Source organism: Engraulis encrasicolus, chromosome 5 (assembly GCF_034702125.1).
Source record: "Engraulis encrasicolus isolate BLACKSEA-1 chromosome 5, IST_EnEncr_1.0, whole genome shotgun sequence".
Classification (NCBI taxonomy): domain Eukaryota; kingdom Metazoa; phylum Chordata; class Actinopteri; order Clupeiformes; family Engraulidae; genus Engraulis; species Engraulis encrasicolus.
This window is the reverse complement of record NC_085861.1, coordinates 16,058,253-16,085,080: the sequence shown is the minus strand read 5'-3', so window position 1 is coordinate 16,085,080 and position 26,828 is coordinate 16,058,253. Positions and strand designations below refer to the sequence as shown.

Below are 26,828 nucleotides of genomic sequence, written 5' to 3'. Positions count from 1 at the left end.
TGCTGATAGTGCGAAGCGGAAGCATATGTCGGGACAGGAGAGAAAACATCTGGACATCTGGGCAGAGTGCAGTGCACAGACACATGGAGAGGCACGCTAGCCTGTATGTGACACACATGGAGGAACTCTAGCCTGTATGTGACACGCAGAGCAGGCACTGAGAGACCTGTATGTGGCCTCCTGTCTGTCGTCTCTGCCACTGACACACAGTCCAGAGTACACAGCACAGGGCGACTGCCTGCCTCCCTGGTGCGGAAATATATTTTTCTTTTTACGGGTGTCTCTCGTGACCTGGGTGTGGTGTTGCTTGGCTACTCTTTACTGTGTGTCTGTATGTAATATATGTATATATGCGCGCATGTACCATACGTGTATACACATTTCAAGACCAGAGAAGACCACGAAGAAGGTAAGGCTGGGAATTCCCAGACAAGCTGCCTTTGGGGAGGGTTGGGTCTGTAACTTGACACCACAATACAGGGCTGGACTAGGGGAGAAACAGGGCCCGGGCACTTTCGGCTTAAAGGGGCCCCTTATAATTAGCGGCATAGAACTGACTCACCCGTGGGCCTCACAACCTCGCGGGCCCCTATTTCTGAAAATAGGGGCCCACAAGTGTGCAGGGCCCATCGGGAAATGCCTGCTATGCCAGATGGCCAGTCCAGCCCTGCTACAATGCAAGAGGCCATGTGGAGACAGACCCAGCCCACAAGATCTGGCGGCGTCTTCCTGTCTTTCTCTGAGACCGAACTGTATTTGGTAGACTTTAAAGAAGAGGGCCAGGTCAGAGAGCGTTAGACAGCTGAACTGAATCTCTCTGCTCTGCTCTATGTTTTGGTTCCTCTTTGTAGGTTTGTGACATGGAACTGAGGACATGGCTGTGCTTCCTAGTGCTGGGGTTGGGTAAGTTGCTTTTGTTTCTCCTCTTTTGTTCCAACTGAATCCTCATATTATAGTAAGTAAGTAAGTAAGGTTTGTTCTTACAGTACAGCACTTTTCACAGAACAAATGAGATTAACAAAGTGCTTTACAATTTGATTAGACTATAATAGGATTAAGGGGATGAGTATGGGGATGTCACAGTGGTGTCTACTGTATATATTTGCGCTATTCTAAATAATGGATCAATCCATTTTAAGTGGGCATACTGAAATCCCAGACATTTAGAAGTGGCTATACTGGGTGTACCTGTGTTCTACGTAGACTACACCACTGGGATGTCATTAAAAAAACAGCAACATTATCACACTTAAAGAGGTGCATCCTGTCACCAAGCTAGGCAGACAGCCGCTTGGCGACCTCACAAAACTAAATGGTGAACAACAACTTACCTTCTAAACTACAGTTATAATGATTTATTTCAAATGTTCATCCCTTTGGATATGAGCTTGGGGACCTGCCTCTGCGTACTTACTGTATCAATAACTTGCTTTAACTTGGTGTGAAGAAGAGGACTTTGGTTAAACGAACTATCTTTGACCACCTCATGAGTTTCACTTTCAAGTCTATGCAGTATGCAGTCATTTGTGTCATGCCTAGTGGTGGTTTCACTGTCCTCACTTGTAACTGGGACATCAAAACAACTGTGAGTGAGGGCTTTGGTTACAAAGGTAGCAGTGAATCAGCAGAAGCACTTCTATGCCTCAATATAACTAAGGTGTGCAGTACAGAAGAGTAGCGTTAAGGTGCTTTATTACACATACTCTGGGAGAAAATGTATTTTTTATGGGTTACAGTATATGTAGGCAGGGTGGTGTGATCAAATGGTTACTATTCCAGCAGTGCATGCTTTATTACTTTATATACTCTGAAAGAAAAGGAGATGAGTTAGAGAGTGTGTAAGATTCTTGTGGGTTACAGCCAGGACTACTGACAGCTTTTACTGGGCCCAGGACAAATTAATGTTAAAGGGCCCCATACCCAATACTTACAATGTAATGGCGACCTAGTTCTGGGCCCCGTATCTCCCTGGGCCCGGGACAACATACCCCTATGTCCCTCCCTGTCGGCTGGCCTGGTTACAGCATATGTGATTGGATGGATGCTATTCCAGCAGCAACCTCGGATGAACTTCCCAGTCTTGCACTACTGTATAGGCCCACTTGGAGCCAGTCCACAGGCATCGTAAGCCATGCGCACAAGCTTGTCTGTTTACATCTGCAGCGTGTGAAGTGTGTGGTCACTTGAGGTGAGCCAGACAATTGGAGGTCTTTTAAGGTCTTTGGCTTTGGCTTTCATGAGCAGCATAGGATCAGGAACACACGCAGGGCTGTGCTATCAGCTACAGCATTGTTGGGGTATGATGGTGTTGACTTCCTTTATTCTAATGGAAAAGATTTGTATGTATGATATTTTCAAAATGGTTTATAGGTAAATTGTGCAATTCTTATATGGCACATACTATTAAAGTGGTCCATTCTATTCATACTAATAAGGCAGACATACACCTTCCATATACTACACAACCCATAATCATTGCACATTTAATAAGTATGAGTGTTAACTTATGTGCCCCATACAATGAAATTGGCCCACTTTTTATGTAAGATTTCATAACATTTGTGTATGTATGTTTTTTTAAATATATAACTTATTCATGTGGGTCCTGTATCTTGCAACAATGTTCTTTCCCCCCACACAGTAGACTTTCTTTTCTTCTGTTGCCCTGCTCTAAGATGCACTAGAACTGTGTGCTTTTGGCCAAGACTGTGGGATAGGAGTCTTGCTGTGATTGATACTCTGTGCTTATCTCACTGCTTTCTAATGTATTTCCCAGGGTGGGGTTGTAACAATTATGTTGAATCTCATTACAGTGCGTGCTTCAGAGAGTTTGGTCAGTACAGACAAATTCCATTCAATGCTTAAACAGTTAGTGGTTAGTGCAGACCAGGGCTGTAGTCAAATCCACCTTTGTGGAGACCAAGACAAGTCCAAGACCAAAATAGTCAAGTCCGAGACGAGTCCAAGACCAAAGAGGTTCGAGTCCGAGACAAGACCGAGTCCAAAAAGATTAGAGTCCAAGTCAAGTCCGAGTCACATGTCGGTCAGTGTTAAACAATGAAAAGGATGAATTTCAATAATGTGAACCTTTGAAGGTAACCTATACGCCATGGATGTGAAGACAAACATGTTTGTTATTGGATTTCAATCTCCACTTTAGAATTTATGATGGCCAGTGTTCTAAACAAAATAATGACAGACCCGGGCGAGTCCAAAAGCCTAATTTGGCAAGACCAATGTACGAGTCCAAGACAAGTCAGAGTCCAAACAATAGCGAGTCCGAGACAAGTCCAAGTCCACAAAAAAACGGACTTGAGTCCGGACTCGGGCCGAGTCCGGACTCGAGTACTACAGCCCTGGTGCAGACAGCAGTCTCTCAATGGTTAAGAGATGCATTATGTTAAGACTTAACCCATTAATGCCGGATGATTCGTGTTCTGATATGTTCTTTGACCTTTGGTGCCTGGGGCGACATATACGCTGCATTCAGGCTCATAAGATTTTAGCTTTTTTTTTAAAAAATGTGGGTACGTTACACATTCTAATGCACGATGAGGGTCTTAGGGTTTAAGTGCAACTTATTTCATGTTTTTATGTGCATCAGAGGCTGAGATATTTAGGTTTTTATAGGCTGCGAGTAACTTTCCCAACAAGAGCTTAGGCATTCAGCAGGAATCCCCCATTTCATATGACAATGTTATCTGACCTTTTCATTTATTTCCAGGCCGAGAATTGCTGTGTATAGTTGTGTTGAATTGAATTTAATGAAATTTTATTGTGTAGAAATTAGGGCTGGGACATTAATGCATTCATTTCGATTAATTAATCACGAGATTCAATTAATTAATTAACGTGATTAAAAAAATGTATCGCAGTATAATATAGCTACATAGTTCTGGATTAGACCAGTGGAGGGCAGTATTACGCCTGATGGTGAACAGCCTGCTGAAATTGAGAAGAGTTCTCTCTTCTTTTAAAAATGAATAATGTTTTTAGATTACGCTTATTTATTGTAATTATTCAAAATCCATGTGAAAAAAAATATTTTTCACTGTTCTCAAGTCAGATATTTAAATGCGATTAAAATGCGATTAATTCGATTAAGAATTTTAATCGAGTCCCAGCCCTTGTAGAAATGGAATTCTTTTTACTCAGTGTTAAAGTCCAACTGGGAAACTCCAAAACTCCAAAATAAAACACTTAGACGATTACTCTGTGACCAAATACAATCTAGAAGATGTTACGTCAACTCTATGTGTTGAAGTAACACTGTATTGTCCTTTCTGTTGTCCTACACCAACTTGTGTGTGCTGTGCAGCGTTGCAGCCAGGCCAGTGCGTGAGCGTGCATTTCCTGAGCCCCAAACCGCTGTACGTGGCCGTGAGCGAGACCCTGGTCCTCCGCACGGAGATAGACATCAGGACCAAGGAGGCAGTTCCCATGGTGACGTGGGAGCACCTGGCCAACGACACGCACAGCGCTGACCCTCAGAAGCGTGTCACGGTGGCCGCGTATCCTGGGAATCTGGGGAACAAGCGAGTGGTCATGGAGGAACAGGGCGCGGTGCTGAAGATCTCCAACTTCGGCCACGCGGACGCTGGAGTCTACATCATCAACGTGACGGACCACACGGGATACGTGGCCTCCGCACAGCACATCGTTGCAGAATACCGTAAGAATAGGCTACTTCTTTTCTCAAGACCTCTGCTTCTCACTTTAGATTTTCTGATATGGAGACATTAGATTTTGTGAAAAATAAGGATGAGCTGAACTTACAAAAAAAAAAAAAAAGTGTTTATGCAAAACAAACTCGTTGTCTCAACTTGTTTTTTGTTTAATGTTATTTTAAAACTGGAGGTTTGATATGTACATTCTAAAACTGTTTATGCGTAAACGAGAGATCAAAACCAATGTGTTTACAAAAATATCCATATACATGTATGTGTAAACAGCCTCTTATACACCTCTGATCTCGCTCCGTTGTCTCTTTTTCTCCGCAGTGCCCGTGTACCACGTGTCGGTGATGGTGAACGTGTCGCACACGTCTCTGCACTGCAAGGAGGCGTGGGGCACGGAGCCGGTCTTCAGCTGGTTCCACGACCTGACGGCGGTGGAGCGCTCCAAGGGCCGCCTCTCGTCCGACAACACCACCCTCTACGTCCAGACACCGCACATCTGCGGCACCTTCACCTGCACCGTCAGCAACAGGCTTGGCTACAGCTCAGCCTCATACAAAACTGGTGAGTAGGCCCTGCCGTGGCCAACCTGTAGGGCACTTGCCTGCCATGCGGATGACCCCTCCCCTTTGCCGACCCCTCCCCGTCTCTCTCCCAATTCGCTTCCTGTCCACCTCGCACACTGTACTATCAAATAAAGTTGAAAAACACAAAAAAACGGTGAGTAATGGCAACTTTCAGTAGCCACGTTTAGTACATGGGCACTTTTCATCCAATTCCCAGGGGGTGTTAGGGAGCTCTGGGCGTGGGGTGCGTTACGAAGGTTAGGCTGAGAGGGAGTGGTGCTTAATTGCAATTGGGGTGCATTAGTCCATTTCATTATTTAATACTAAGGAGGGGGTTGGCAGAGTTATGATGATGTCAAGGGGACATTGGGAGGCTTATGTTGAGGTTCAGAGGGCATTTATTCGGCGTTTATAGTTATTTTCATAGTTGTGTTTTTCATAGTCTAAATAGTTGTGCACAGGGTATTGAGATCATTTTCAGGGTTATAATGTGTGGTGCATTGTTTTATTATTTCAGTTCATTTTCTGTGGTCAATGTATTTTGAGTACAATGCATTGAATTGAATTCTATTCAGTTGAGTTCAATTGTTGATTGCGTTTCTTTGTGTGTGCTGCTTTTGTGAAGCGCATATTCTTGAGACCACACCACATGTTGATTTCACAGCATACATGATGTATTGTCATGTATTCAGATCAAATCAATGAATTGCATTGTTGGTTTTGTGTATTGTGTGCATTGGAGCTGCTTAGTGTGTGCTGCTTATTGCTGCTTAGTGTTCATTCTTGGGACCACTCAACTATAAAAGATATAGTATATGGAACCGATTTGAATAGAACTAAAAGACATTGTTGTTGTTGTGCGTGTGTGTGTGTGTGTCTGTGTGTGTGTGTTTGTGTGCGTGTGTCTGTGTGTGTGTGCATGTGTGTGTGTGTGTCTGTGTGTGTGTGCATGTGTGTGTGTGTGCCTGTGTGTGTGTGTGTGTGTGTGTGTGTGTGTGTGTGTGTGTGTGTGTGTGTGTGTGTGTGTGTGTGTGTGTGTGTGCCTGTGTGTGTATGTGTGTATGTGTGTGTGTGTGTTCTTTAGAGCCGTGTGAGAGGAGCGGTCATAGCGGGACGGTGGCGGTGGTCTTCCTCTTCCTCTTGCTCATCGTTGCCGGGGTTTTGCTCTTCCTGCTCTGGAGGTGAGTCATGCAGTTAAATAATAACAATGGCACAGTCCAGTCCTGCCGTGGCCAACCGGTAGGGCACTCGCCTGCCATGCGGCTGACACAGGTTCGATTCCCGGGCCCAAGTCCTTTGCTGACCCCTCCCTGTCTCTCTCTCAATTCGCTTCCTGTCCACCTCTCACACTGTCCTATATAAATATAAATAATAATATAAATAAATAATAACAATGGCACAGCCCAGCACCATACTGTACTGCACACAAGTGCTTCTCAACGGGGGCTCTACAGCCCCCCATGGGACATTAGGGAGTTCTCGGGTGGGCCCTGAGAAGGATGCAGCTCAGAGTGGATGCACATTTGCAATTGGAGGGCATTCGTTTATTTTATTTTTAAATATCAAGGGGGTCATTGGCAGGCTTGTGATAATGTCAACTGGGGGAATTTGTTCAAAAAGGTTGAGAATCACTGCTGCACACTTACAGAAACACTCTTACCCTGCGGTCACACCGCGGGCGTTGAACGCGTAGAAAGATGCAGAAGTAATTGACTTTGTATGGGAGAGCAGGCGGCGAACGAGGCAAACGCGTCGAGAGCGTTTCTAGAGGCGAGGGCATCGAAAGCGCAAACGCCGAGAGCGGCAGAAGTTGAACTTCATCTAAAAATATGTAATGAGCTCGGCGGCAGCTGGGCGTTAGCCAATGGAATGTTCACATTTTTTTAAACACGAGCTTAGGTTGGTCGAGATTCCTGGCCGAACGCTTCAGGTTGAATTTGCCGCGTTCAACGCCCCTGACCAGTGCTTTCCAGGCAGGAGTCAGCAGCGTTGTGGCTCTTTCAACGGCTTCGGTGTGATCACGGCATTAAAGGTGCACTATGTGATGTTTTCAGCAGCGTCTTTCTAGAATTCATGCTGCCAATCACACATGTTACCTTTCTCATGAATACTTCCCACAACCATCAAATTCGACTTTTCATACATGAAAAAGGTGGATGTCCTCCATGTCCGCCATTTTGAATTTCCAGAAATAGACATTTTAGCTGCAAATCTTACTGCGCTCTGGTCATAGTAGCAAATATTACTTCATTATTTAGTAGATTTTCATGAAAAGATTGACAATAAGCAGCACAGTTTCAATGAGCAGCATAGGCTACTGTAGTTGCAATACCTACTCCTGCCACCATCCTACATAGTGCCTCTTTAAGCCCACCGCAGTACACCAGCTCCAGATCCAGTGCTGCAGTGCTGAATGCTGCTGTGCCAACGTTCTATTCCATTGTTTTCAGTACGACCACACACCGGCACGGAAGTCCGCCGGCACCGCCTGTTTACAATGGAAGTCGGAGACGCTCGTTAAGATCAATTGTTGAGGGCATCTGCTAATATATTTGTTTGCCGTATACGGTGCCCTGCCAGTGTGAGGGGCACCTTGAATGGAGGAAATAGGAATCCGTAATGCTGTTAGAACTGACAGGCTTTAAAGGACTTTAAAGTTGCACTGTGTAAGATTGTGGCCAGAGTAGGTATTGCAACTATGCTGCTCATTAAAACTGAGCTGCCTGTTGCCAAATTTGATATTTTCATACATATTCACTGAGTAATAAACACATATTTACTTGTATAACCATACTCTATTTCTTGACATTCAAAATGGCGGACCATAGAGAAGATCCCCCTTTTCATGTATGGAAAGTGCAATTTTCCCCGTCATAATGAATACTGTACTTAGAATTTGATGGTGGTGGTAAGTATTCATGATAAAGGTAACATTTGTGAATGTGCAGCATGAAATCTGGAAATAAACTTCAAAAAATATTACACAGTGCACCTTTAATGCTTTTGACACACAAGACACCAGCACCAAAGAAGCACAGTAGACTAGAGTGTTGTGTTGTAAAGGAATGCAGACATGCAATACTTAAGAAACGCAAGCTAGCATAATTTTAAGGAAATGATCAGTATAATACAATGTATTAAACTTAATTTAACGTTGCAACATACCCCATATGCTACATATATCTTTTATACGTTTTGAGCCGCCTTCTTCAGACTGCTGTCAGTGCTACTCAGTTGTCATCTGAAATTCTTCACATTCCTTTGACGCTCTCATGGTTTCAGTTACAATGTACAGTATATCCAATCCCTTAATACGTTCTTGGAAATTACACTATTCCACATGTGTGGAAAATACATAGAGATACACATAAAGTTAAATTAACATAATAGCTAAATATAGCTCTAGTTTATGTTGCTATGTTAGTTAAATGGATGTTACTTCAGTAGGTTCCCCAATCAACATTGTGATAGGCGAGAGAATTACTAAAGAGAACAATGTAAAATCTTTGGTGATGGACACATGAAATAATTCATTAGTATGTTCTTTACATTCATTTGCGTTGAATCACAATATGGTACACTGATCATCATTCCACTTGCTTTGGATAATTGTATGGAGGGGTCTGTAACACTTACTTTGAAGCCATTTGCGTAAGTTATAGTTATAATGACTCCATAAAGCTTAATAAAGACTACAAAGACAATATATACTATACAGTGCCCTCCATTATTATTGGCACCCCTGGTTGAGATGTGTTTTTTAGCTTCCAATTATTATTATTTTTCTCTAAATAATATGGGACCTTAATGGAAAAAAAGAGAAAAATCCAACCTTCAATACAAGTGCATTTATTCAGTGGGGAAAAAATCCTACATAAAGAAATAATTATTTGACATCAAATAATGTGTGTCACAATTATTAGCACCCCTGTTGTTAATATTTTGTACAACCCCCTTTTGCCAACAAAACAGCACCTAATCTTCTCCTATAATGTTTCACAAGATGGGAAAAGACAGAAAGAGGGATCTTCAGCCATTCCTCTTTGCAGAATCTCTCTAAATCATCCAGAGACCTGGGTCCTCTCCTCTGTACTCTCCTCTTCAGCTCACCCCACAGGTTCTCAATGGGGTTGAGGTCAGGGGACTGAGATGGCCATGGGAGGAGCTTGATTTTGTGTCTGGTTAACCATTTCTGTGTAGATTTGGCCGTATGTTTAGGGTCATTGTCTTGCTGAAAGACCCAGTGACGACCCATCTTCAGCTTTTTGGCAGAGGGCAACAGATTTTGATTTAAAATGTGCTGGTATTTCAAAGCATTCATGATGCCATGCACCCTAACAAGCTTCCCAGGGCCTTTGGAAGCGAAACAGCCCCACAGCATCACTGACCCACCCCCATACTTCACAGTGGGTATGAGGTGCTTTTCAGCATGCGCATCTTTCGTGGCACGCCAGACCCACTTAGAGTGTTTGTTGCCAAAAAGCTCAATCTTGGTCTCATCTGACCAAAGCACACGGTCCCAGTTGAAGCCCCAATACCGCTTGGCGAACTCCAGACGCTTGCGTTTATGATTGTGAGTGAGGAAAGGTTTTCTCCGTGCATGCCTCCCAAACAGCTTGTTGGCGTGTAGACAGCGCCTGATGGTTGATTTGGAGACTTTGTGACCCCAGGATGCTACCATTTGTTGTAATTCTGTAACAGTGAGCTTTGGAGATCTTTTGATTTCTCTTACCATCCTCCTCACTGTGCGTGGTGGCAAAATAAACTTGGGCCCTCGTCCAGGCTTGTTTACCACTGTTCCAGTTGTTTTGAACTTCTTAATTATTCCTCTCACAGTGGATATGGGCAGCTGCAGTTGAGTGGCAATCTTCTTGTAGCCTCTGCCTGACCTGTGAAGGTCGACGCACATCTGCCTCACTTGTATGCTGTGTTCCTTTGTCTTTCCCATGTTTAAGAGTGGATAAGAGAAATGGCCTCGGTGTCACGTCATATTTATACCCCAGGGAAACAGGAAGTGATGAATTACTAATTAAATGTTCCTACATACTCTGGTAAACTTTGTAAACTACTGTAGAAATGACAGAAATGCTTCAATTATATTTATTTTCTGGGAATTGTTAAGGGTGCCAATAATTGTGGAACAGGTGATTTAATGAAAAATAATTATTTTTCAGTCAGGGATTTTTTTATTTTCTTATAATTCATTTGAGTTGAAGGCTACATTTTCCTACAATTTTCAGTGTGACAGTATTCTTCTGCAATAAACACTGAATTTATTTTAAGGCTTTTAACACATCTCAACCAGGGGTGCCAATAATTATGGAGGGCACTGTAGCTATTTCTACATTTTCAGGACTGCACCCATAGGCAGGTAAAGCTTCATAACCAAGAATATGCAGTACTGTGTCATTTTAAGTTGCAATAATAGTCATGCCACACGGTAGCCATCATGGCTCAGGAGTACTGTAGACTGACTTCATGAATAAGTGTGTATCGATAACCATATTCAAGTGTAACCGGTTGGTATTTCACTCTGCGTTGTGTTCGAAATAAAGATGACTCCGAGACAAGATTCATTCGCTGTTTTAGTGATGCTCTGGAATATCACAGACATAACACAGAATCACCATGGGGCTTGGGCTGCACACTCCCACTCCTCTTCCCACAGCATACAGAGACAGGGGGTTTTAACAATAAACATTTAACAGTATCCCTAAATATAGTGAAAACATATAAGAAAAACAATTGAAATCGCTAGGTTAAGAGAAGTGCTACAAAAATCCTAGCCTGCTCCTCATAATAAATTCAGTGTGCCCTGGCTAGCTAGCTTAGCAAAACTCCGCTAGCATAAAGGGCGAGTTAGCTAAGTTGCCAGGGTCACATTTCCATTTCTACACACATTATACACAAACAACGAAAATAAACACACACCTGGAATATCACAGACATAGCACATATTCACCATGGGGCTTGGGCTGCACACTCCCACTCCTGAGAAGACCATAAAAAGGAATGCTAAATACTCGTGACTAGCGTTAGCAACGCTAAGCTAAAGGATTGTCACGATGCCACTGGCTTATGTTACACCGGGTGGCGCTAACACATTAAAATACATGGAAACCAGGCATCATATTCGTGTAATACATTAGAAAAGGGGTAATACACGGAATAGTGTTTAGGATTACAGTGATAAAACTGGTGGATGACAGAATAGAAAGAAGATTTAAGTAAGATTAGGGAAAGAGAAAAGTGGAGAAACATACCTCTTCCCACAGCATACAGAGACAGGGAAGAGGATATGGAAAGCATAGAAATATGAATCAGACAAACGGAAATATTAGAGGGGGATAGAAGGAGGGGGGCAGGAAGCTCCATAGACACCCATGACAGTGAAGAAGTCTACTGTAAGTGTACTGTGACCAGGGTGTGTCAAAATAAAAACCCATCTTTGTGTAATTATACTACAAAGAAAGAAAGGTGCTAAAAGCATACTGTTACATTCACCCCCCTAGAATTTCACAAAGATATAAAAACATCCCGAACATAAAAACACTCAAGCTCCGCTTACAGCCATTACAAGTACCAGCGTGACAGCTACCTAAAGAGGTCAGGCGTGATCTAGGGGTGATCAAGTCCCAGAACGCACCGGGTAGATGAGATGCCATATACACCTCAACAGTAAGGCTCAGACCAGAGACTACACAAATCAGAAATAACTACATGTTATTCACACTCAGCAAACAGACAACAGGCTCAATAAAGCCATGAACAACTGCAGAAGCTATCAAATAACTAAGAAAAAAAAATATATAATGCACACACTACACGTGGATGACCTGACCGAAGGACTCATCCCCACCTAAAACGGTTTGCAACTGAGCCATAGACTCTATAAGTCTACACACAGGCTTAATAACCCTACCAAACCTGGACAAGGGGAAGGGGGCTAAGTGGCCATTTGAGGGAGTGTCAGTGTCGTGAGGTGGGACGTGAGGTGGGTCGTGAGGGGTAGAGGGCATGATATGTTCTGCAACATCACCAGGGCCAGCCACACCACTAGCAGAGGCATCTGAGCTGCCACCAGGAAGCGGGGACCCGGGACCAGCTGCTTCATCTTCCTCGAAGTCATCCAGCACGGCAGACTGTTCAGCGACCCAAGAGGAAGTGCGGTCCGCGACAGAGTCATCTTGGCGTGACGGGGCAGCGACAGATGGGGCAGTGACAGACGGGGCCAGAGCATGTTCAGAGGAGAGATCTGACAGGCGAGCTTCGGACAGGGAGACGCTTGAACTGACACATTCAGCTGCTGCACTTGAAGCGACATCTGTATCAACTGCGAGTGGCAGGAAGTTCACTGAAAGCAGGAGGTTCCGGTGGAGCACCCTCTGTTTACCATCACTGCCCTCGACTTTGTAGATATGGAGGCTGGGCTTTGCGGCTACCACAGTGTACACATCTGGCTCCCATTTGTCAGCAAGTTTGCGCTTTCCCCTGCATCCTTTGTTGGCAATAAGGACTCGGTCGCCAATGGACAGCGCCACTCCTTTGGCCCTCTTGTTGTACTGCTCAGCTTGGTGTCTCTGCTCAGACCTGGAGTTCTTCTGAGCGACTTGCATGGCTGACTGGAGGTCACTGGCCAGGGACTTGACATAAGAGTCGTAGTCAGCAATCCTCTCATCGCATATCACGTTCCTGAACAGCAGATCAACAGGCAGCCTCGGGACCCTGCCAAACATCAGGTAGAAGGGCGCGAACCCAGTTGTCTCATGCACAGTGCAATTGTATGCGAAGGTCATGGTTTGAACCAATTGGGGCCACTTCTGTTTGGACTGTGGGGGCAAGGACCGCAGCATGTTTCCCAGTGTCCGGTTGAATCTCTCTGTACCACCGTTGCCCATCGGATGGTAAGGAGAAGAGTGAGACTTCTGCACGCCAGCCAGCTCCATGAGTTCCGCAATGAGCTCACTCTCAAAGGACGCTCCCTGGTCTGAGTGCAGGCGAGTGGGGAAGCCATACACACAGAAAAAGTTGTCCCACAGCCGCTTCGCCACCCTCTTAGCAGTCTGGTCTTGACATGGGAATGCATGTGCGAGCTTCGTGAAATGGTCAGTTATGACCAAGACATCAACAGACTTGTTGTTCTTGTCCTCAGCAGACCAGAAATCGATGCAGACGAGTTCCAGAGGCGCGGTTGTTTTGATGCTGTGCAGAGGAGCTCTGGCGGCTGGCTCAGCGGTCTTGCTGAGGACACATCTCATGCATTCTCTGACGTGATGCCTAACGTCCTTCTCCAGGTCATACCAGAAGAACCTCTGACGAGCAAGGGAGAGCGTGCGCAGTTGACCCTGATGACCCGCCAAGTCATGCAGACCAGCCAAGACATCTGCCTTAAGGGAAGCAGGCACGACGTATTGGAATCTCTTGGTGTTGGAGAGGGGGTCTTTCGAGACTCTGTAGAGGATGCCATCCCTTAGCTGGAACTTCCGCCATTCTCGAAGCAACTTCAAGGCCAGGTGATTCTCTCGAGCCCGTTCACGCCTCGACGGTCTCGATTTCCGTTCGACATAGAACATCACTCTGGCAATGGCGTCATCCTGTAACTGGCGAGCTCTCAGCTCATCTGTCGACCATGCGTGGAGTGTGTCCTGTCCACAGTCCCCCAAGCCCGTCAGGTGGTCACTGAGGGAAGCGGCCCTCTGCTGGGCGCCAAGGTCCCACACGTCCTGTGTGTCCAGAGCAGCTGACACATCATCACCTGACATGGAGAGGGGTTGCACGGTGCTGAGAGAGGAGTCAGTCGTGGCCTGAGGATTACAGGTGAGGCGGAACATGTCTTGCACGCAACTGTCGTTGACCTCGGAGGCTTGCTGCAGCAGATCAGCGTAGGGTTCAGACAAGAGCCGCTTCACAAAAGGGTCACGACTCAGAGCGTCAGCCACAACATTCTTCGGCCCGGGAACATGTCTGAGGTCAAAGGTGTATGGGGCCAGCTTGGACACCCAACGCTGCTCACATGCATCTAACTTGGGCTTTGTCAGGATGTATGTGAGGGGGTTGTTGTCCGTCCATACTGTAAAAGTGTGACCCTTCAGCCAGTGGCTGAATTTCTCACACACTGCCCACTTCAGAGCCAAGAACTCTAATCGGTGGGCTGGATAGTTGGCTTGGCTCCTGCTGAGGGACTTACTGGCGAACGCGATGGGTCTGGCTACCTCTTCACCCTCTGGAACTTGGGACAAAACGGCTCCCAGGCCGTCCAGGGACGCGTCAGTGCACAGCACGAAGGGCTTGTTGAAATCTGGGTGGGCAAGAACTACGCTCGTCAACAGCGCCCTCTTGAGGTCCTCAAAGGCTTTCATGCACTCTGGAGTCCAGTCTCCCGGAGTTAACTCACGGTAGGTGCCGGGCCTCCGAAGCTTCCTGTCATGTCTGCCTCTACGCTTTTGGCCAGCAGTTAGCGCAAACAGGGGCTTAGCAATGGATGAACAGCCAGGGATAAAGTGCTGGAATACATCACCACCATTCCAAGAAGGAGCGAACTCTCTTCTGAGAAGGTGTGCACACCCGTCCCTCCATCATCAGATCCTGTGCTGTGAAGCTAGAGATGACATCAACCTTCTCTGATCAACAGACACGCCACCCACATTCACAACATGCCCCAGGAACTTAACAGACTTGCGCAAAAGTGGCATTTCTTCTGGGAGAGCTTCAGATTGTGCGCCCTTCAACCTGGTGAAAGACGACCTCAAGACGACACAGGGCCCTCTGACTCAGACGGGGCAAAAACAAGGAGATCATCCAGGTAGCACAATAGGGTGGAAAAATTGAGGTCGCCAAAAATGCTCAGCATCATGCGCATGAATGAAGCAGGACTGTTACACAGACCTTGGGGGAGCCTGTTATACTCGTAGAGAGCCCGAGTGGTGTCGTGTGAAAGCAGTGAGATGCCGATCAGACTCATGGAGGGGGATGTTATAAAACCCAGACGTCAGGTCCATTGTGCTGAATAGCGCATTGCCACAAGGCCGCAAGACAGTCTGACTGATGTGGCAATGGATGGGCATCTTTCACTGTCTTTGCATTAGCCAGCGGAAGTCTGTGCATATCCTGAGATCTCCATTCTTCTTCCACACCAACACTAGAGGCGAAGCGTACTCACTGATCGACTTTCTGATGATGCCCTTCTCCTCCATGTCACTCAGAACTTCTCTCAGCTTGTGATAGTGCGCAGGTGGAATACGGCGGTAAGGAAGCCGGAATGGCCGATCATCAGTTGAGGTGAATGCGGTGCACAAACCCCTTGGCCTCTCCACAGTCAAGCTTGTCCTTGGAGAGAGACGTCCTGAAACTGGAAAGCAGGTGAGCCAGCCTGGACTTACATTCATCTGAGACTTCACATGCATCAATGTCCCACATCTCCGAGGCCACACGCGTCAAGACACTGCTTTGGAGACTGCAACTGAGTTGGAGCATCCATGTGAGGCTGAACGGCGCTGTTACAGGCAAGGCCCTGAGTCAGAGGGAGGTCTTCAATAGCCAACATGGTGAAACATCAGCCAGCTTTGTGTTACGGCGCAGCCTGACAGGGTACTCAGTGGGGTTGAGAACTCTCATGGGGATCCAGTGATCTCCCCACATTGGCGTGATGACGCGCCCCACCAGGATGTTCTTTGGCCCCGAGCGTGCTGTGGTGGGCTCCACAATCACTGTACTGCCTTGGGACACAGGGACATGGCTTGGTAGTTTGCCCCACACCAGGTATTCTTGTTTTGGCAACAGGGTGATTGCTCGCTCAGCTTGACAGTGCCGATTGGACCCGATGGCTCTGGACCAGCCCAGCGGGAGACGCAGGTGAGGAGCTCCAAAACTTGCTCGCACTCATGGGCTGGTGCTTCTGGAGGTGACAGCGTCCCAGTATTTTTTCTCACCTTTCATCTTGCTGAGGAGGGGCTTTAATACGTTGGTCCCGATGATAAACTTCATCCCGCTGGCCAGATATTACAAAAGTGGGCACCAGGAACTGTGATCCGGACACTTCGATCTCAAGTTCATAAATGCACTTAGGGCGCGTCGCCAAACCGCCACATCCGATAAGAACAATGTTGCTGGGAACTGGCTGTGGACAAGGGAGAATGCCAGATGCCTTCAGTCTCATTTCACCCTCCTCGCTCAGCGTGCATGACATGGAGCCAGAATCTAGCATGCCCTTCAGTGAAACAAGGCCGCTGACACGACTGGCGTGTAGAACAAGTCACTGGAGCCCTCAAGCGCGCTGAGAGTTGAGATAAATAGCCGTAGTCTCGGCCGGCAAAAGTGCACAACTATTTACATAAATGGATTGGAAGTCATTGTCACTGAGGGTTTCAGCAGAAGAGCCCATGGTACCCCTCACACTACATGGGCTATCTAGTTTAACTGCGTGTGCGGGACATGGGCAGCACCAACTTGAGACTGATGTGCTGTGGGGCATGCACTCTTGACATGGCCAGGCTGCAGGCAGTTGTGGCAAAGCGGTCCATTTTACAGTGGCTGAATGTAGTGTGCTGTAGTGAACCACACACTCTGCATGCTGGCGTGTCTCACGGTTTGTGTACTGGCTCCGCTGGGCTGGCACGGCGCGCGGGGGGCATGGCGTGCGGGGACATGGAGGCAGTGCACACTGAAAGTACTTTGTCCAACATGGTCACTACATGAGAGAGGCTCGGCTCAGCAGCAGGGGGACTGAGTGACTGGGCAGACTCAGGCATTGCGGGGGCATGGGACTGGAACACGGCGGAGCCATGGGTGGGGGGCCAGGCTCAGCGTGCTGGACAGTGAACTGGGTGAGTGGGCGCACACCCTCCGTAGACACTGGCGAAGGAGAAGATCGGGCCACCCCTTCATTCCTCTTCAGCACCCTCTGACGTGCGTCCACACTCTCCTGGATCTCAGACGGCGTCCACTTCTCAGCTGGCTTAAACGAGAGAGACACAGCAAGACTGGGGTCTGGGCAGTGAGACACAAACATTGTTACTAACTCTGCTCCTGGTTCCTCCAGAACTCTCCGCTGTCTCCGTAGACATTCCTCCGCCACATCAAATGGCTTTGTTTAGACGAATCCAGTACTCCATAGCAGACTCACCGTGGTGTGGAAGAGTATTGTAGAAGTCTCTCATGGGCATGTTGGAGTATGTCAACTCACTAAAATTCCTCTTCAAGATATCGAATACAGCAGATACGGTGTGACCAGAGGCTGGCTCAGAGCTGCACCGAAGAGAGACTCTCACTACATCCCTCGCCTTGCCTAACAGACGACTCATGACAAAGTCAGACTTCTCCCGCTCTGTGCGGTTCACATGGCGAAGGTGGTTCAGCACTACATCCTCCCATTCATCGACTGAAAACTTGTCTGTGTGGTCACCCCTGAAGAAGGGAGGGAGCTTGGCATCTGACTGGACAGTCACACTAACTCTTGAGGCATCTGCTTCTGTAAGGGACGGTGAAGAGTGGCTAGGGTGCGGCTGACCACTGGCCTGCTGCAGTGCGGCTATACTGGCAGTAATGTTACTATTGATCTGCTTAGCCAGATCTGACAAGACAATGCCCAGTGTGTCTGCAGTAATCACCTGTGTGTTGGGTGCAGGGGCTGGACATGTGGCAGGAGAAGGGCCTGTGTGTGCAATCAGGGTAGGCATAGGGGCAGTATGTGTCACCGGTAAATGGGCTATTCCCATAGGCTGTGTGACTGCAGGGGCTATATGTGCTGCTGGTGTGGCTTGATCCGTGCAGGGCATATAAGCAGTGTCTCTCAGGGGAGTGGAAGTGGCCACTGGACCTCTAACCAAGTTAACCTGTCCCACATTACCGACCTGCCTCCCCCTACCAAAACTGTGAATCCCCAAAGGATAAGCTCTGCCAATACCAGCCAGACGCGAGCGGTCTCTAAACATAAAGGGCTCAACCACATCAGCATCCCCAGCAAAGCTATCACCACCCTCAGCCATCTTATAGCATAAATCAATTCAAACCCGGAATGCCTATGACACAAATATCTCAGTAAAACAAAATAATTACTATTGCAGCTCAATACATTTAAATAAATCTGCAGAGCTCTAATAGTCAAAACTCAAGTACTGAGAAGAAAGGGAAAAAAATAGAGAGAGATTCGAAGTGAAAGAGCACCAAGAGATATGTTTTTCAGAAACATTAAAAACTGATACAATATGCCCTAATCGGTATGCAAGTCATAGAATACCTCACACGCACACGCGCAACCACACATACGAGCATACAGACAAACAAGTGCACCCCTGCGTGAAGAAGGAGAGAAGCGCAGCAGTCCCGGGATCAAGCAGGCGTTGATCAAGCGAAGCGGAGTCACGGCACCAATGTAACCGGTTGGTATTTCACTCTGCGTTGTGTTCGAAATAAAGATGACTCCGAGACAAGATTCATTCGCTGTTTTAGTGATGCTCTGGAATATCACAGACATAACACAGAATCACCATGGGGCTTGGGCTGCACACTCCCACTCCTCTTCCCACAGCATACAGAGACAGGGGGTTTTAACAATAAACATTTAACAGTATCCCTAAATATAGTGAAAACATATAAGAAAAACAATTGAAATCGCTAGGTTAAGAGAAGTGCTACAAAAATCCTAGCCTGCTCCTCATAATAAATTCAGTGTGCCCTGGCTAGCTAGCTTAGCAAAACTCCGCTAGCATAAAGGGCGAGTTAGCTAAGTTGCCAGGGTCACATTTCCATTTCTACCAGAAGCAATTCCTCTTTGAGTACAATGCAGGCTCTGCCTCCTGTTAAAAATCACAGAGAATAGTATGTAAACTAATTTCTACACGACTTAATAACATTGCTATTTCAGACTCAGTTTCATAGAAAATGCATGTGTTCAACTTAGAGATGAAACCAATCTGTAATATTACGATCCCGAGGCTCGCACGAGTTTTTTTCCGCTCAAGACAACGCAAGCGAGTCGAGTCTCAATGGACTTCAATGGCATGTGGGATTGTATGCTTTTTCAATGGAAAAATGCTAAACGGTCATTGGCTATTGCCGTGAAATTTTTTTGATTTTGAGACTGAGCCTCACTGGGAGTGAATGGAGAAGAGAGAGGAGGGGGGAGGGACCGGAGACTGGAGCTCCGACTTGTGATTGGGTGAACCCCGTGTCAGTAGGCTACAGTAGTTGATTTCATTTCGAAATGCGGATATGTTATTAATTTGACTGAGAAGTTTCGTCGTGGTAACAGGCTATGGTGGTAACCAGTGGGGAAGCTATTCATTGCGGTGTACTCCAGTTTTGTGTACATATTCTTGTAAACCTAGTGTTGCGAATAAAGTCTTAATAGTGGCACGTCCTTATCCTTTTTAATCTCCCAATTCAAAAGTTGAAGTTGCCTACTTTTCGTTAGGGCTAGCTTGCAAGAAAGCTAGAGAGCTATGCAAAATGCCAAGCATTGTGGATTAAATTCTGGCGAATTCCAGTCGTCCTTATGAGGAGAAAATGAATATCAAGGAGCAGAGCAGAGCACTGCCTAATATTGACTTGGTGAAAAAGGTAGGGAAGAACAACCGTTTCTTTTGAGCTTTCGTGGTGTGGTGTCTGACCAACTGGCTAACTGCCAAGTCCCGTGAGTGGAGAGTCGAGTCCTTGTTTCCTACTGTGTTGGCAATATCTGGTAAATAATTAAAGATTTTGCGACCTCTAGTGGTAAGTTAAGCCGTGCACCCAGTAATGAACAAAGACAACGAAGGCAAACTCAATCACATCATTATGTGGCGGAGGTAGGCCTAATGATAATAATAATAATAATAATTAAAAAAAAATGTCCCTATGAATAGGCTACAAGGGGGATAATGATTAATGATTAACAAATTTGTTTCAACAAGAGTCCTTTAGTGTGTGAGGCCATATGTGGCTCAGGACCAATGTAAGATGTGTGTCAAAATTGCCCCCCCCCCCTTTTTTTTGCGTTCTGGACATATTGTAATTGAACAGCCTCCCCTGTTTGACAGACTACCAGCCGCCACTGATTTCTACACACATTATACACAAACAACGAAAATAAACACACACCTGGAATATCACAGACATAGCACATATTCACCATGGGGCTTGGGCTGCACACTCCCACTCCTGAGAAGACCATAAAAAGGAATGCTAAATACTCGTGACTAGCGTTAGCAACGCTAAGCTAAAAGGATTGTCACGATGCCACCGGCTTATATTACACCATAGAAATAATTGTATTATTTCTATGATGTTACACCGGGTGGCGCTAACACATCAAAGTACATGGAAACAGGCATTATATTCGTGTAATACATTAGAAAAGGGGTAATACACGGAATAGTGTTTAGGATTACAGGGATAAAACTGGTGGATGACAGAATAGAAAGAAGATTTATGTAAGATAAGGGAAAGAGAAAAGTGGAGAAACATACCTCTTCCCACAGCATACAGAGACAGGGAAGAGGATATGGAAAGCATAGAAATATGAATCAGACAAACGGAAATATTAGAGGGGGATAGAAGGAGGGGGGCAGGAAGCTCCATAGACACCCATGACAGGGAAGAAGTCTACTGTAACCAAGGTGTGTCAAAATAAAAACCCATCTTTGTGTAATTATACAAAATAAAGAAAGGTGCTAAACGCACACTGTTACACAAGGAGCACATTATTATTCCTTTTCACTGTTCACAGAGTCTTGTAAATACACTCATTCTCGTATTAGACACTACTATAGTCCTGAGTACTGTCTGTATAAGTGATCTATAATCAATTTGTAACTTAAAGATACAGTTTAACTTAGTCAAACTTAACTCCAATTGTAGCTATTGTTTAAGTCTTGCCAAGGATTCCAAATGCACACTACTTGATAAAGTTAAAAAGCCTTTAATGAGATAACCCATATCTTTGAGTAATGTATTTCCTTGAGCCAAAGTGCACCTGCTTAGGAGAAGAAAGTGAAGCAGCACTCCTTAATGACCAGCACTCCTCAGTGAGCAGTTGGCTTTTTAGTATCTAAGCCATTTGATAAGCAAAAGTGTTGTGTGTCCTCTGTGACCTGAGCGTCTCCTCTGCTTTCAGGCGACAGCGTGTGTACATGACCAGAGGTGAACGCCTGAGGGAGGACGACGACTCGCCACTATGAGCAGCTCACCTCCAACATTCACCAAGGAGTGTGTGTGTGTGTGTGTGTGTGTGTGTGTGTGTGTGTGTGTGTGTGTGTGTGTGTGTGTGTGTGTGTGTGTGTGTGCGCACATGCGCGTGCACATGCTTGTATGTGCTTGCGTATGTATGTGTTTGAGTGTATGTGATTGCGTGCCACAGTTCCGACAGGAGGGCTGTGCGTGTGTGCATGCGTGCGTGTGTGTGTGTGTGTGTGCATGCCTGCGTGCGCACATGTATGCGTTTGAGTGTATGTGTTTGCGTGCCACAGTTCCGCCCCCAGGGCCGTGCCGCCACAGCCGCAGCTCCACAGGAGTGGCTTCCTGTTTGGGGTCTGCCTGTTGACCCTGGAGGACTAATACCACTCATGTATACATGCACACACGCGCCTACGTGTCACTCTGTATGTTTGTCTGAAGTAACCCCGGATGGCTTTGAGTGCAGACCCGACTGTTTGGTGTCCTCATAGCGAGACTCTACAACACTCTTATGCGCGCACACACACACACACGTGCACACACACACGTGCACACACACACACACACAGACACACACACACACACACACACACACACGTGTGAATGTGTGTCTTTGTGTGTGTGTGTGTGTGTGTGTGAACACATCTGTGTGTTCCGTGTAAGTGCGCGCGTGTGTTTGTGTGCACATTCTTTAGAGCCGCGTGAAAACGCACACTCACACACTCATACGCAGACGAGCTGCCTCAGAGTTTGGAGCTGACTGCTTGGCAGCAGAATGACGTTCTCTGGCAGGATAAGGAGCTCTTGACATGCCTTCATTGTTCCTGATGATATTATTAGTGCTTCACTTACCACTGCTTGTGCCGCGTTTCTTGTGTCAGAACAGATTATTTTCATATTACTGTACTTGGCGTGCTGACAGTTAAATCAGTGTTATTGAACATTGTAACAATGGGTCTTTTCTTTTTCAATATTGTTTACAAAACAAGCTCTGCTAACCTTCAAAGTTGTATGCTGTTCAGTTCAAAGCCTCAAAACACAGTCTACTAACACTGGAAAAGTTTTATAAATAAATATGTGAATATCTTATCTTGCACTTGTAAGGATCGGCGAAAGGTTGTCCTTGGCCACTGGGAAGTATGGCCAGTCTGTCGTGTCTAAGGCATGACTAAGGGAAAGATGTGCTGTATACTGCCCTGCAAAGGCAAAGTGCAGTAACTACATAATTTGTCAAAATTGAGTTTAGACTGAAAAGGATCTCCAATAAATAACTCAAACAACTTAATCATTTCTTTATTTTGTGACAAAGCCTTATAGCCTTACTATTACTTTGTCAACTTTGCAGTAACTACAATATCCAACCTAATAGCCTACCGAAACTTTTTCATTTTTCTCCATTTCAAAGTTGGCGTAGTTACTGCACTTTGCCTTTGTATGGCAATATTGTGATTGACTGTGTCCATCACACACAGAGGACGAAGGGAAAGAATCAGCTGGTGCAGTTGGTTGGCTCAAATATAATAGAATTCTTACTCGTCAAAGTGAATTGTAAAGTAAACTTTAAAGTCAATGTTATTGTAATACCAGGGTAAAAACAAAAAAACGCAAGCTGTTTTCTCTCTAATACAGGAAGGCTCTTATCCACTGCTGGTTTCCTGGTAGGCCTACAGCTCGACACAGCGTGACTCAGCCGGCACTTTTTGCTTTTCGATTGGGTACGACATCACTCAATCGTAAAGCAAAAAGTGGCGGCCGAGTTGCGCTGTGTTAAGCTGTAGGCCTACCAGAGCACTGACAGTGGAAAAGAGCCTTAAGAGGTTGTGATTGGCTGATGAAGGATGCTGAATATAACCTATGATGCCTGTAGAAGAGTCCACATGGGGACACTGTTGCAGTGAGATACCCAGTAGCCTACAATACACACCCTGGAATTGTATATTATACTATAAATGTATGAATTTATAAATCTTCAAATGTGAAACAACATGATGTGATATATTTATTTTTTGTTACTCTCCAACATATTCAAAGATGATTTTGTACAGCTTTACACATATTAAATAATAAAATCTACAACCCACTGTGTCTGGACTTGAGTCTATTTACAGGATGTCTGAGTATGAGCTCTCATTCCACCACCCTAAAATAATGAAAGTGCTAATGAAGAGAGATCAGAGATCAAGTGTGGCCAGGGCCGGATTAAGATGGCCTTGGGCGCCTAGGCTACAGGTTGCTGTGGGGCCCCCCGGAAGGCAAATTTTACGAGAAATGTTATAATTAGGATTCAGGGATTAAGGATAACTGGTCTACCAACTTGTACATTTAACATGACAGATTAATTTTACCATATTACATCTTGTCACAATTCTGCAATTTTTCATTTTTGGCCAATCAGGGCCCCCCTGGCAGGTGGGGGCCCCTAGGCTGCAGCCATATCTATGCTATACATTAATCCGGCCCTGAGTGTGGTTCATCTGAGGTCAGTCCCTGCACTGAAACACAGTATATGATCTGTCCTTAGCTGACTCCTGAGAGGGACAACAGCTGGGCCCAGGACAACGTCTTCTGAAAAGGCCCCCCACACCCAACCACCCAATATACACCGTACAATGTACTAATGAGGACCCAAAAGTTAATTTAGGGCCCTGAGTTGATCTGAGGTCAGTCCCTGCGCTGAAACTCAGTATATGATCTATCCTTAGCTGACTCCTGAGAGGGATGACGGCAGTGTAGCAAGCAGTTTCAATGCCAAGAGAGAGGCAGGGACTCCCACCCAGGTCCCCTGACAACAGCTGGGCCCAGGACAACATCATTTGAAAAGGCCCCCACCCAATACATGCCGTACAGTACAATGCAATGATGAGGACCCAGTTCTGGGCCCCCACTCTCCCATTCTATCTTTCAGTACCGGTAATATATCACTGTCTGTATGTGGTTATCTACATAAACACACATCCTCAATGCATTTAGCGTATCTCCCTTACCCTTCCTGTACAGGCCAGTCCCCTCTATAGAAAAGGGTTCACATCAGGCCTAATGGAACGATAGCAATCACTGGGCCAGTCAGGGCCGCTGGCAGCTTTTGTTTGGCCCCAGGGCAAAGTCAGTTAAAAGGCCCCCACCGCATTCAATGCATACAATTGAATGAAAACCTTGTGTTGGGACCCTTTTTCCCTGGGCCCAGGACAACTGATCCATCCCCCCCTAACCACCCCGCAACCCCCATAGGCTTCCCTGGGGCTAGTCCATTGGTTCCCAAACTGGGGGTCTGGACTCCTATGGGAGTCGCAGACGTACTGAAGGGGGGTCACCGACAAAAGGGACTTGTATTCACTTGTATAGTTAATAGATGTATTTGCTGTCCTGTGGATTTCTAGCAATACTAACGAACAAACTATTCATGGAAAATCCTATTAATGGACAAAAAAAATGCCAGGCAATTTTTTGTCGCTTAATATTGCTAGATTTTCCATGAATAGTTTGTCCGCTAATATTGCTAGAAATCCATTGCTAGGCTAAGATTATGGTGGGTGGGGGGGTTGCGAGTATATACCAAAAGGCAATATAAGTCAAAAAGGGGGTCCCCGCTGGAAACGTTTGGGAACCACTGGGCTATAGTCCTTGCATGGCCCCATAGAGGTGGTGTGGGGTGAAATAGACAGTGCTGACCTGAAAGTAAAGCTACAGTTCGTAAGAGGACACCAGTCCAAGTGGAGACAGCTGTAGGCTACTGTACGTTGCTGGCGCCCAGCCGAAGCAGCAACAGGATACTTCTAATCAGTGCCGACAGCACAGAACAGGACTGTACAGCGAGACTACAGTCAGTGACGGATTAAGATGTCTTGGGGCCCCTAGGCTACATGTTGCTGTAGGGCTCCCTGGAAGTAAACAAATTTACATAGATAGTGTCATAATTACAAGCTAGAAATCAAGGATAACTTATCAACCAACTGTACTCAATAAGACACATGGATGTTCAATATTGCATCCGGTCACACATGATCTGCAATTCTTCACTTTTGGCCATTTAGGGGTACCCTGGCAGGTGGGGCCCCTAGGATATGAAGCCATATGTAGCTTGTGCATGAATGCGGCCCTGCGCACAGTAGAGTACTGCTCCTTAATGAGGGCAGCCCTGTACAGCATAACAGATACTGTAGATACTGTACTCAGGGCCGCTGACAGCTTTGGCTGGGTCCGGGACAAAGACATCTGAAAGGCCCCCAAACCCAATACAATGTAATTAGAAACACACACCCCTCCCTGGGCCCCAGACAACATACCCATTTTTTCCCCATTGGTGGGCTGCCCTGTACACAGATTTCCATACATTACACAGACACATATCCTTGGATCAGAGCCTCATTTCCTCTTCCCTTGGGTGGTAATGGATTGTTGTTATGATCGTTATCGTGGGATGCCGTAAGTGAGACACACTGTAGGCAGTTGCATGCTACAGATCACGTTCATGTCAGAGGAGTGTGGTGGGAGGAGTGGTGAGAAAATAATAAGTCCACAGGAAAGAGTCAGTCCACAACACCTTGTGTACTGTGTATGTTAACATTGTTTAGCACATACTTTCATCAGCCAACATCTTGGTTTTGCCCTTGATGCAGATAGGCCCTTGATTTTGGTTTGGGTGCTGGTCCTGGACTAACAAAGTCAAATGACAGCAAAAATAAAGTCGGCAAAACAGGGCTGCCATGTCTCTTATTTTAATGTGACGTTTCGGGCAGCATGCTCTTAGCGGTCACATTAAGATAAATGAAACGGGAGCCCTGTGTTGCGTCGTTTGATTTGCCATCACCACCTCACGGAGACATGGGATGCCTGCTGTAGGCCATAATCTCTTTTTTTTTCTTTTTTTTTGTGGGGACCTCCTTTCGAATCTCAGAAGATTTTAAACTAAGTAAATGTCATGAATTTGTATTATTGGTATGCATGTTTCTTCACGGACATACTGTATAGAGTATATTCATGTGTGTGCGTTTTCATGCAAGCGTTCCCTTTCTCTCCATGACCTCCCAGTAGAACCTTCACAAATAGGAAAACCACTGCTGTAGGCGAGGATAATTGGACAAGGAAGCCGACAGGTGGGAAACGAATGGATCAGCTGTCCTGGGCCCAGGCAGAGAGTGGGCCCAGAATTGTGCCCTTATGGTACGTGTGTATGTGCCAGTATGTATTGGGTCGGGCGGCTCTTTCAGATTACTTCATCCCAGGCCTGTCCAAAGCCGTCTGGCTGTAAGCCTACGTGTGAGACGTCACATTTGTAAAAGCTGACATTTTGTCAAGTTTGACGATAGATTTATGACTGGAACACAACTGCTCCATCCACCATCCCATTGAAATAACCCAGCTAAGACTTACATGTAGCTATGCACGTAGGCCTACCGTACGTCTGCTTCCAGTGGTCTTATGTGGGGGCCTCGGGACA

At 46.0% G+C, this 26,828-nt stretch overlaps 1 protein-coding gene across 1 annotated transcript; it reads left to right on the top strand.

Annotated features, from left to right (window-relative positions):
• Nucleotides 1–115: 115 nt before the first annotated feature.
• Nucleotides 116–23,618, top strand: si:dkeyp-97a10.2 (uncharacterized). The gene is made up of 6 exons (XM_063198756.1): nt 116–249; nt 852–903; nt 4,319–4,672; nt 5,001–5,240; nt 6,327–6,423; nt 21,333–23,618. The coding sequence occupies exons 2-6, from the start codon at nt 861–863 to the stop codon at nt 21,394–21,396; spliced, it is 798 nt and encodes a 265-aa protein (XP_063054826.1). The 5' UTR covers nt 116–249; nt 852–860; the 3' UTR covers nt 21,397–23,618.
• The last annotated feature ends 3,210 nt before the right edge of the window (nt 23,619–26,828 follow it).